Raw genomic sequence first — 12,609 nt, 5'->3', positions numbered from 1 at the left:
CTTTATATATTATATTATTCCGTATCACACTATTCATTTCTCTACTTGGTCTTTTTTCCTTTGGTCCTTCACAATTAATTGGTATCTCTCTCTTCCATCTAACAAGACTGGAACTTTACCCACACAATCTATGGTCAACCAATGTGTTGACATTGTAAAGAATTTTAATTCTAGATTGTTATATACTTTATTATTTTCTTTACCTTTACCTTTTATTCTTTTAAAGTCATCAAAAATCTCTTTAAGTATCTCTTTTCCCCCAAATCTCTTGCAGCCTCTTTTGGATTTGTTTCTATTCACACTTAGGTACTTTCTCCAAAAGTGTTTTTAATTTGCATCTTTGTATGGAAAATTTTCTGAAGTTTTGAAGGTCTGAGAACATGTTTATTATGTCCTCACATTTGAATAACTATTTATCAGGACATAAAATTCTAGTTTCAAAGTTCTTTTCATGTTCAATTTCAGATTCCTCAGCTTGGTAGGATAGTGATGGTTTCTACCACACCATACCATTCTCAAATATCCTTTTATCTGTAGACTCCTACCCATCCTGGTGATTGAATCTTCTACAGGTAAGGTTGACCAAATCTTTGAGGATAGGATTGAAAACAATGCCATCTTCAGAAAACTAGGTCTCTCATAAAATGCTGCTGTAAAAAATAAATTTGTTCAACTCTATAGAGGGCAATTTGGCAAAGCAGATCAGTATTTTAAAATACACATATAGCTTGACCCAACAATTTTACTTCTAGGCAAGTCTATGTGAAGGAAACAACCCAACAATGTGCAAAGAAGTATGCATAAGGATATTCATCACAGCATTATGATATGAAAAAAATGTTTTAAGCTCATTTCAAAACAAAGTATATTAACATCCTACAGTCAAATCCTACATCATGTAGTGATTAAAGACATGTAGAAAAAATATTTGTTATTTAAGTTAAAGAAGAAAGTCTTTTTGTTTCAGAAATATGCATATGTAGGTAGAAAATATTGAAAGGTAGAAGACTTTTCTTCAGAAATACTAACAGTAGCATTCTCTAGATGGAGAGGGTAGGTGCTGATTTCTTCTTTTTGCCTTCTTTAAATAAAATCCTTCTTTGATGCCCAATCTACAAAACAGATAGAAATAAGCCCATTCTTGTGGGGGGACAGAGCTAATTCTGTCCACTTAGCCTTCTTCCTCGCCACTCATAGGCTGCTATGCAGTTTGAAAGCTACAATTCAATGCATTCAGCATACCCTACACGCTGTGTCAGAGCTAGAAGAGAAAGCAAAAACATATTCAATCTAACGTTGATGTATTTCTTTATTTATTTAGCTTTTTTTGCAACTATATATTACAATCACTAGTACACCTGTAATTCTTTATAGTATGTTCAACTAAAGAGTAAGCAGACACAGCATAGGTCAATTTAAAAGAAATCACAGTACTTCTTAGTGTAATCTGCAAAAGAGGGAAAAAGTCTTGGGCCCACTCCTTGGAAATAAATATCAAGTAACCATAAAAATATGCAGCCATTTTCCAGGTGTTCAGGGAGGTTCATGCATGGTCCCAGGCAGAGCATCAGAGTTCCTCTTTGAAATATCCCAGCTTTGCCAATGACATCTCTTTTCTCAACTGCATAACTTCCCAAAACATCTGATCAACTATACAAATAGAAAAGGAGACATGTAAAAATCATAAAATAACATCTTAATTACCTTTTAGCTGTTTCACTGAAAATTTAACATTAGTTGAAATGCCAACAGGGCATTTCCTAATGACATACCTAATGCCTTGCCATATTACTAAGTCATACAAATTTTTTCACAAATTTGTGAGCATCCCAGTTTTATCAATAAATGAGCAATTTTCACCAGTTTTGCTACAACTATTTGTCAGATGTGTCAATGACCACTTTAGTCTAAGTCTGATAGACGGTAGATGCTTCAGTGCTCTGAGCAAATGGAAATCATGTTGCCACTATAAGGAATTACACCCAGTCCTCAATTATTCTCATGTAGGGATCTTCTCACTTTAGTCTGCGACATCTTGCCCATTCCACTATTTATTAACACCAACACAGAGTAAAACAGGAAAAAGAGGAAAACAAAAGGCAGTCCAGAGAACTCAGTAACATTCTTTTTGAGAAATAACAGAGAAAGGTTTTGTATATGGCTCAAATTAAAAATAAAAATAAATGTAGAGGGACGTCTGGGTGGCTCAGTTGGCTGAGCAGCTGCCTTCGGCTCAGGTCATGATCTCAGGGTCCTGGGATCGAGCCTCACATCAGGCTCTCTGCTCGGCAGGGAGCCTGCTTCCCCCTCTCTCTCTCTGCCTGCCTCTCTGCCTACTTGTGATCTCTCTGTCAAATAAATAAATAAATAAATTTTTAAAAAATTTAAAAAAAATAAAAAAAAATAAACAAAACAAAACAAAACAAAACAAAACAAAAAATGTAGAGGGACGTCTGGGTGGCTCAGTTGGTTGAGCAGCTGCCTTCGGCTCAGGTCGCGATTCCAGCGTCCTGGGATGGAGTCCCACATCAGGCTCCTTGCTCGGCAGGGAGCCTGCTTCTCCATCTGCCTCTAGCCTGCCACTCTGTCTGCCTGTGTTTGTGCTCTGTCTCTCTCTAACAAATAAATAAAATCTTTTAAAAAAAAATTTAAAAAATTAAAAAAAAATAAATGTAGAGACTAACTGTAGATTTCAATTCTCCCTACTTTGGCAAGCCCCCTCCTCTGTAAATGGGAAAAAAAGCTGGCTTTATATTTCAGACAAAAAGTCTTCCTCTGACATATCATCAGATTAGAGATTGATTTAGATCAGCAGTTTTCAAGAAGCGGAGATTTTGTCCTCAAGGGTACCTCTGACAAAATGTCTATATACATTTTTCATTACTGGCATCTACAGAGGAAAGCTCAGCAATGATGGGAAACATCCTACAATGTACAAGATAGCCCCCACCTCCACGACAAAGACTTAAGACTTATTCAGCTCAAAATGTTAGTAGTACCAAGCTTGAGAAACCCTGCATTAGATTTAGCTGCCCTAAATCCTGTTTGACACAAGGCACAGATAACACACGTATTTTAAAATTAGTAATATTTAATTTAATTGTTACAAATCTACACGTTATATATGCACCAAGTACCGTGACCTGGAAGAGAGAGAGAAACCAGAGAAAAGGCCACTTTCATCACCATTATACCTCCACTACTACTCATGGCAATTTCTCCCTATTTTCACAAAGGAAATTACCTTTTATCTTCCCTACAGAACTTACTTTAACAAGGAGAAAAAACACACTTGACAATTTAACTTAACATAAATCATCTCTTCTGTGGCTTAAATCCTATTAACCACCAACAGGTATTAAAAAATATTTCAATTTCATTAAAGTTATAGAAAGTATTGTACACTTTAAACACTACTTTATGCTACTCAGCCTTTTGAAATTCAACATTAATGAGAGGTTTCACCCTCATTCTTCTAGGCATTAAAATCTAATTATATGGGATTCTAAATAAATATGATTCTTCTCATACCAAAGCTTTGAAATGCTAAATTAAGTTTTTATTAGTATGACTAACCTTTCCACAGAATTAAGATTCACTGGTTTACATGACTGAAAGGTAACAGGCTTCTTCTAGTTTTTAAATATAAAAATATATTCAGTCCCTAAAAAATATGAATAGGAAATTTTCTACAACTTGAATTCAAACAAAAAATGGGTACAGACCTATCCCTAGCTTAGTATCTGCTATTTGTTTTAAAACAGTCACATGTATTCAAGAAACACTGCTTTGGGGGCACCTGGGTGGCTCAGTCATTAAGTGTCTGCCTTGGGTTCAGGTCATGATCCTGGGGTACTGGGATAGAATCCCGCATTAGGCTCCCTGCTCAGCAGGAAGGCAGGAGGCCTGCTTCTCCCTCTCCAACTCCCTCTGCTTATATTCCCTCTCTCGCTGTCTCTCTCTGTCAAATAAATAAATAAAATCTTAAAAAAAAAAAAAAAAAGAAAGAAACACTGCTTTGGAGTTGCTGGGCCTTATGCATTTTCATGCCTGGCATTTAAGCCATGTGGCTACAGAATCATCAGTAATCATGAAAGACTGAATTAAAAACATTAAAACACTTAAATGAGGTTGGCACTCTTGGATATATCATCTATATGTTTCGGCTGATTCAGCATATAGTAACCTTTATTCCATTCAGAACTATCTTCATGACTGCTTTGTTAATTCACATGTGAAAGTACAAAATACAGAAAAAATTATCATCAGATTCCCATGGTTTTCACCAATTAAAATAAATCTGACCATGTCTAGAGCTCACTTACTTTTATTTCTTAGGCATAATTTCGATAAGCTTTTTACTCCCCTCATATTTGCCACCTGGTTTATCAATATACCCCCCTTAGAGTTATAACAGATTCTGCTTAAAACTCATATCAGAGTAAAATTAGGCAGTTCTAAGGGTTAAATATGTTTTAAAAGACATTAGTTCCCAAATTCTCCACCCATTTTATTAGAACTATGAGAGATTCAATATGAATGTACCAATAATAAAGTTTATTTGAGCATTACTATTATGTCCTATACTTTTTACTGACGTTTATGTAAATATTTTGTAACCAATTAAGAACACTCACCATCCTGCTGTTTCACAAGCCCCTGCTGAATATATCGAATGTATGTAAAAAAGTTACATACAGAGGTGATCTAGATCAAAAGGAAAAAAAAGTCATAAACAGTCAAACATCTCATATCAAAGGGGGCTTAGTTAAAATTCATGGTTTAGTTACTTACCCTGTATCTGCAAAAAGGAGAAATATAGTAATAGTTGCTTGAGTCCCCTAATTTAATTCTGTGTTTACAGGACTTACTCTGGCCAGTTAGAGCACATTTTCTGTAAAACAATGACAAAATTTTAGTTTTTTAAAGTTGAAAGCATTTTGCTCCTATCTTCCATAGACGTTTCATGTTCACTAAGACAACAAATATCTGAGACCTAGTATGCAGCCGGCACTATTCTGGATGCACACAGGCCTGAGAAATACAAAGGAGTAAGCCGCCTCCCGAAAGTACTGACTCTCAATAGTTACCTAAGGGTGCACCATCCTCAGAAATACCATCCTTTCTATTCGCACACGCTACAGACTCTCAGATTTCGTATGATGGCTTTCTGGCTGGAATGGGGCTCTAAGACTCTAGAGGGCGGAGACTTTATCTATTCAACTTTAAATGCCAGACCAGACACACCAGACATTCAATGACTGTTGGTTAAGTGATAGCCACCTGTCACTCTACTGTTCAATACAGTGATGCTGGTTTATCTATCAGGGCAGACTTTGAAGCAGCCCAGGTGTTACCCTCTTAAGCTAGGACCATGGCTGATCACAACTACCTCTCGCTACCCAGGCAAAATAAGTACAGCTGTAATTAAAATAAAGTGGCGGACAGCATTTTAAATAACATTATAGGGGCACCTTGGGTGCCTCAGTCGGTTAAGCGTCTGCCTTTGCTCAAGTCATGATCCCAGGGTGCTGGGATCGAGCCCCACATCCGCCTCCTTGCTCAGTGTGGAGTCTGCTTTTCCCTCTCCCTCTGCCTGCTGCTCCCCCTGCTTGTGCTCTATGTCAAATAAATAAAATCTTTTAAAAATAAATAACATTATAAATTATATAGTAACGAAAAATGTTACATGAACATTAAATTTCAGCTATACTTAAATATGATACAAATGTGCCTCCATATTAAGAAAACAAATGGAGGGACGCCTGGGTGGCTCAGTGGGTTAAAGCCTCTGCCTTAGGCTCAGGTCATGATCCCAGGGTCCTGGGATCGAGTCCCACATCGGGCTCTCTGCTCGGCAGAGAGCCTGCTTCCTCCTCTCTCTCTGCCTGCCTCTCTGCCTCCTTGTGGTTTCTGTCAAATAAATAAATCTTTAAAAAAAAAAAGAAAACAAATGGAGAATGTGTATTTAAAATAGGATCATTTTGGGGGCACCCGGGTGTCTTGGTTAATTGTCTGACTCCGTTTCAGCTCAGGTCACGATCCCAGGATTGTGAGATTAAGCCCCATGCTTAGTGTACAGTCTCCTTGAGATTCTCTCCTCCTCTTTTCTCCTCTTTCTCAGAATGCTCTCTCATTCTGTCTTTAAAATAAATAAAACAGTAAGAAAAGAAACTTTATAAATAGGATAATTTTGGAGGTGGCCATTCTGACCACAAAAGAATTACCATATTTTCCCAAAGAAAGTTTGCCTCATTGTTCCTTTCTTAGAAAATTCCTTTAATGAGCTGTAACAATATTCTTAAAACACTAACTACTAGCTTAGGAAGGAGAGAAGATCAAGAAGTTTTAAAACTGCGCAAGTGTTGAAGACTTTGGAACTTCCAAAAGTATAATTTACACAAGAAGAAAAGTAAGCATTTAACTGATAGAAATCAACATATACACTACTCTTCTGGAAACATACACCTATTAGTCTAGTATTTTGTCTAATTTGAAAAGGGCTTTGCTAAAGTGGTTTTAAGCATCAACTTCTGAAATAATGAAAGTATTTCTTACCTCATTTCTAAAGCCATCTCTGAACTGTGACACCCAACACACTTTTATATGAGCTAAGGTTCAAGTCAAGTCTTCTGACGTCCAAAGCCAGCATTCTGTTAACATGCTCCACTTCCTCAATACCTCTTAGCAGCTCTAGTCTCCAGATTTTAAACCCTTACCTTGATTTTCAGTTGGGGATGTCAATATGTCTAAACCTAGACCTGCTGTCTTCTTCCCCAAACCAGAGCCCCTCCCACTGACTTCCAAAATATCACACCATTCTTCTAGTCGACCATCTTTAACTCCGTTCCTTTTACTATCCCCACCTGAATCTTTTCCTCTCCAAAGTTCTCTTGAGATTTGTCACATCCTTCCCCCCATACATTCACCATCTTCTGAACACAAAGTTTTTTGTTTCCAGGCCTTCAGTCATATGTACTCTTCTTTACCCAAATTCCACTCCTGCTTCAAAAATCTAGATCAAATCTCCCACTCCTGATCCCCACCCAATGGGACAGGTCTTGGCTTCCTCAAAGTTCCTATAGTGTGAGCCATTTATGTCATGATTTTCTTCACCACCTAATCCCTAAGAGGCTTTGGCCAAGGCCGAACTTCACATTTCAGGGAAGAGAATCTTCCAGAAGCTTCTCAATACAACATGCACTACAAACACTGTGGCATCTAACCCCATTCCTACAAGCACAATATCCCTAAACTATGTAATCTGTTCCCTAAGCCCAATCTATGTTACTTTACTAAATTACTACATAAATCAACCTTAACTAGTATCTTCATTTGTCATCATTTGTTATTTGCACAAGTACAGTATATGGTACATATGATGCAAGTAGAAATTTAAAATTCTATAATAAAAACTGGTATCTACCATACTTAAAATAAGATATATACATAAACCTTAAAAGCACAAAAACTGTTATCACTGATGATCAGGATAAAAATTCTCAGGCGCTCGTGGAAAGAGGAAAGTTTAGGAATATAAATCCCTTCCCCACGATTCAGAAGCCGTTCTGCTATAGTCACAGCATGCAGGGAGTGTGGTGGAGGTTTGGCTCACAGAGCAAACACATGACCAGGTACTCTCCACAGACAGCTACCTGAACACGAACACTGTGCAATCAGGAAGAACCATGTGACTTCTCCCACAGGCTTTCACACAGACCTATTAGCTCATTTCAAGTGGCCCTTTTCTCTCTACCTTCTCAGTGACCCAGACAGGAGTCAGTTACTGCTTTCCAGCTCTGTCAGATTTCTGGTCCCCTATACAGATCTAGTTCTTAGCCACCAATTAAGCAGCTTCCTCCAAATCTTTCCAAGTCACTTCGCAAACAGCTTTGCTAGAGGTCCTAGGAACCACTGGTTTCAGACTTTCCTCATCCGGGACTGGAGAGTGAAAACCTGCCCTACTATGAAATGTGGGAGTCTTACCTCTGAAGGTTCTAATTGCCAAGTATCTGTCATGTATGAAAGACAGAACTGGTTATTTACCAAAGTGAGAATCCTTTATATGATAGTATGAAAGAGGAGGATTACTGAAATCTTTTTGGCATGCTTGATAAGACCTGGTCTAATTCACTATCTTCCCAAACTATTCTTAATGGCAACCCCCAGGAAGAAATACATTTACACCAAAACCTGTATGTATATGTATAACAAACAAAAACTCTGCTTATGACCCACTAAGCTGATTTTATGATCAACTAATTAGTCACAACATATGGTCTAAAAAATGTCTCTAATACCTGGTCTAAAATACATATTTTTGTAATTAAACGGGCTCTCCTTTGATGCTAAATTGGAAATGCCATGTCTCATACTGTCTGAGGATTTGTCTTTAGGCTGCACAAACTAAATATAAAACTAACAAGAAATTAATCACATTTAAAACTAAAAAAACTAAATTTATTACAACATATAAAAATTTAAAAACTCAGTGTCTTCCACAAGACGGTTCTGAAAACGTACTTTGGTCCTCCACATTCGACTGCAGAAGCTTTCACAAATCGAACAGGTTGCAATCCCACCGGTTCAATGCTTAGAGTATTGTTTTCCACAGCCTCCAAAACAGCTGAAGCCAACTTCAAAAAAACAAAAAGTATCAGATGCTATGCCAGCATTAAAATGTTAAAATTGTATTCTACAGTAAACTGAATTTTTAAAAATTATTCTTTCCCCAAGCTCCACTGGTTTGGTCTTAGGCCAAAAGAAAAGAATGAAACGACATAGTCTTGAATTCTTTTATAACTCAAATATTGTTATGAAAGGCAATGCAGTTATAGCTAACTAACTTTTCCTGTTATCTAGAAGAGAATTGAGAGCACTAATTCCAATCTATATATCTTTTAACCACAATTAACATCCACTAATAATGCCACTTCAAAATGAATACCCTAATGTTTTATTTTGCTAAATTTATACATTTTTTTAATTTTTTATTTTTTATAAACATATATTTTTATCCCCAGGGGTACAGGTCTGTGAATCACCAGGTTTCCACACTTCACAGCACTCACCAAAGCACATACCCTCCCCAATGTCCATAATACGACCCCCTTCTCTCAAACCCCCTCCCCCCAGCAACCCTCAGTTTGTTTTATGAGATTAAGAGTCACTTATGGTTTGTCTCCCTCCCAATCCCATCTTGTTTCATTGATTCTTCTCCTACCCACTTAAGCCCCCATGTTGCATCACCACTTCCTCATATCAGGGAGATCATATGATAGTTGTCTTTCTCTGCTTGACTTATTTCACTAAGCATGATACGCTCTAGTTCCATCCATGTTGTCGCAAATGGCAAGTTTCATTTCTTTTGATGGCTGCATAGTATTCTATTGTGTATATATACCACATCTTCTTGATCCATTCATCTGTTGATGGACATCTAGGTTCTTTCCATAGTTTGGCTATTGTGGACATTGCTGCTATAAACATTCGGGTGCATGTGCCCCTTTGGATCACTACGTTTGTATCTTTAGGGTAAATACCCAATAGTGCAATTGCTGGGTCATAGGGCAGTTCTATTTTCAACATTTTGAGGAACCTCCATGCTGTTTTCCAGAGTGGCTGCACCAGCTTGCATTCCCACCAACAGTGTAGGAGGGTTCCCCTTTCTCCGCATCCTCACCAGCATCTGTCATTTCCTGACTTGTTGATTTTAGCCATTCTGACTGGTGTGAGGTGATATCTCATTGTGGTTTTGGTTTGTATTTCCCTGATGCCGAGTGATATGGAGCACTTTTTCATGTGTCTGTTGGCGATCTGGATGTCTTCTTTGCAGAAATGTCTGTTCATGTCCTCTGCCCATTTCTTGATTGGATTATTTGTTCTTTGGGTGTTGAGTTTGCTAAGTTCTTTATAGATTCTGGACACTAGTCCTTTATCTGATATTTTTAAACTGCCAGTCATTCATAACCTAGCAATACATACAATTACAGCTATATATTTGCTGAATTTGTATTTATGTGCACCAGAGCTACCTACAAAAGAACTAGCAGGATTATCAAATATTGAATGCTCAGATGGAGATGGTAGCAATTGATCAACAGCAGATGAAACCAGCAAATTTCTTCAGTCTGGCGAGACTAGTAATCCGGAATGGATTACCCAAAAACAGACTACAGAGTCAAAACGAATAACATGTACATCGAAAGTGTTTTACTATCCATTTTAACTTCTCCTTACAAGTAATATTAAAATTAAATCCTCTAAAGACTTAACTTAAGCCTCTTAGGACTACATTTCTTAAACAGTGACTGACAGGATATTTATAGATAATCCTTCCACATGTAAGAACAAATTAAAATTATGACCTTACATTTGTATAGTATCTTGTATTTTTTTTCAAAGTTTTTGTGTGTACTTTTTCACTTCATTTCAACCTCTTAACAACCCTGACACACAGGCAAGAAAGGCATTTTTCTTCCATTTTAAAGATGAAGAAGCTAAATGTGATTTTTTTGTCATGTACAGATAAATCACATGATCACCTTGGAGTGGACAGAACTTCCTTTCCACTGAACCTTGGACTGAGAATCAAGAACTAAGCCCAACCCCCACATTTTTACTGCTTTACTCTGGTAAAACACATACTTCACTGGGAATGGCCCTCCGCTCATGTAAGCAAAGATGCTCTGTAAATGAATGCCAAGAAATGATCATAATCTTTGTTTGGAATGCAGAAAAGGATAAAACATAACTTAGTCACATAAGAGAAAATTTTTTACATGACTTAACAAAAGGTACAAGAACTACTCTAACGCATTCCTATTAAAATAAAAAAAAAAATTACCTCACTTTTTGAGAACGTTAAACATGGAAAGATATCTTCCTGATAAATTTTGTCTAAGAAAGGACACGATCTATCCATTGTGGGATCATCCTTCCAAGATCTGAATTCATTATACAGAGATAAGTCAGCCTGACAAACCAGAAGAAAACACAAAATAATCTTTTTAAAGGTACAAACATAAAATCACTTTATAAAACCCAAACATAATATAAACATTACCAAGGAAGAAATCTTACTCATTTAAAATAATGAATTGAACCATTCTTGATGCGTTATAATACATGGTACCAACTTTCTTCTTAAAAAAATCCAAACCCCAAATGACTGACTGGCTCTTTTCAATGGATCTATAACAGTGTCCAGTGATGCTACCTTGATTCCTGCCCCACCCCCAGAAATGCTGGAGCTCCTCTTAAGACACATGTGCACATTGCTCTGAATATAAAACAAGTGATAAGTCTTTTCTGAAAATATTGAAAGAGTCATATGGAGCCAAGTTAATTAAACAGTGTATGAATAAACAGAGACTAAATTGTGAAACTAGTTTGGGTCAAAAATGACACTAACTGTTCCGCTTTACCTGAGGGCATTTTCAAAATAATTTGAAAATGTTTACTCCATAAACAGCAAGACTAAAAGCAGCACATCTGTAATCTCCTAAACAGACTATCTTTAAAACATAACACTTAGGGACGCCTGGGTGGCTCAGTGGGTTAAGCCGCTGCCTTTAGCTCAGGTCATGATCTCAGCGTCCTGAGTCCCACATCGGGCTCTCTGCTCCGCGGGGAGCCTGCTTCCTCCTCTCTCTCTCTGCCTGCCTCTCTGCCTACTAGTGATCTCTGTCAAATAACTAAATAAAAAAAAACTTTAAAAACAACAACAACGCATAACACTTAGATATATTTTGGCATTGCAACTGTCTCAATTATCAGCACTAACCCAGGTTGGCACCCATCTTCCTATTCACTCTTCCAGTTGTCCCTCTTTCCTCCTCCCTTTAATAAGTCTTCCCCAAGTATTCTTCCCTCCAGATGCCCTCTACTCAGCTCAATCCTACCTGTCACACACAAGCCACACCTGCCTTCGGCTGCCCAACACGGCCAGTGCCCCTCATCCTCCTGCAGCCCTAAGGCACTCTCATCCAGAAGAGCTGGGCACACCATAAATGACACACTGATGGCTGCTATGGCCTTCAGGACAGCTTAATGGCACGTGAAGGTGATTTATATGACTGTAATAAAAGGCTGAGTATATCCAAGCTTTCCTACACTTTCTTTTAAAGCATATAATGGCACCTTCAGTGTGAATTCTTTTCATTCCAATCCATAAATTCTTTGAATCAAAACTAAAGTCAAGAAGATTTAAAAAAAAAAAAAAAACCAGCATATAAATAATACTTAAATTTCCAAATTCATTTTCTTTGTAAAGTTTACCCTCTAATGGACATAAGCCCCTGAGCAGGCGAGTGGTACTCCAAGGAAAGATTCTAGCTCAAAGGCAGTCACTTAAACTATTACGATCTGGTCTTGCGCCAGGAACCATGGCAAGCACCCCACAGGCACTCAACCCTCACAACTGGGCAAGACAGACATTATGATCTTCATTTTTTTTTTTTAGATAAGAAAACTAGGGCTTAGAGAGGTAAATAACTTGCTCAAGGTTACAGATCAAGAAACCTGTAAAAGTTCAAATTTGTGTCTAAGTGACTCAATCGCAAAGCCCTGCATAATACATGCGTGTGTACTTGCACAGACATGTGTTTT

General features: G+C 37.5%; 1 protein-coding gene across 3 annotated transcripts in view; it reads right to left on the bottom strand.

Annotated features, from left to right (window-relative positions):
- Positions 1-1,291: 1,291 nt before the first annotated feature.
- RAB3IP (RAB3A interacting protein) overlaps positions 1,292-12,609 on the bottom strand; it is a 45,910-nt gene continuing 34,592 nt past the window's right edge. For all 3 annotated transcript variants that reach the window (XM_059186302.1, XM_059186304.1, XM_059186305.1), the window contains 5 exons: positions 10,847-10,975; positions 8,524-8,636; positions 4,795-4,894; positions 4,638-4,707; positions 1,292-1,650 (listed from right to left, as the gene is read on the bottom strand). In XM_059186302.1, the coding sequence (XP_059042285.1) occupies positions 1,568-1,650; positions 4,638-4,707; positions 4,795-4,894; positions 8,524-8,636; positions 10,847-10,975 (495 nt within the window). In that variant the 3' untranslated portion in view covers positions 1,292-1,567. The remainder of the gene's footprint in view (positions 1,651-4,637; positions 4,708-4,794; positions 4,895-8,523; positions 8,637-10,846; positions 10,976-12,609) is intronic.

The sequence above is a fragment of the Mustela lutreola genome, chromosome 8 (assembly GCF_030435805.1).
Source record: "Mustela lutreola isolate mMusLut2 chromosome 8, mMusLut2.pri, whole genome shotgun sequence".
Lineage (NCBI taxonomy): Eukaryota > Metazoa > Chordata > Mammalia > Carnivora > Mustelidae > Mustela > Mustela lutreola.
The sequence above is the reverse complement of the archived record's forward strand: the minus strand, read 5'-3'. Positions and strand labels throughout refer to the sequence as shown.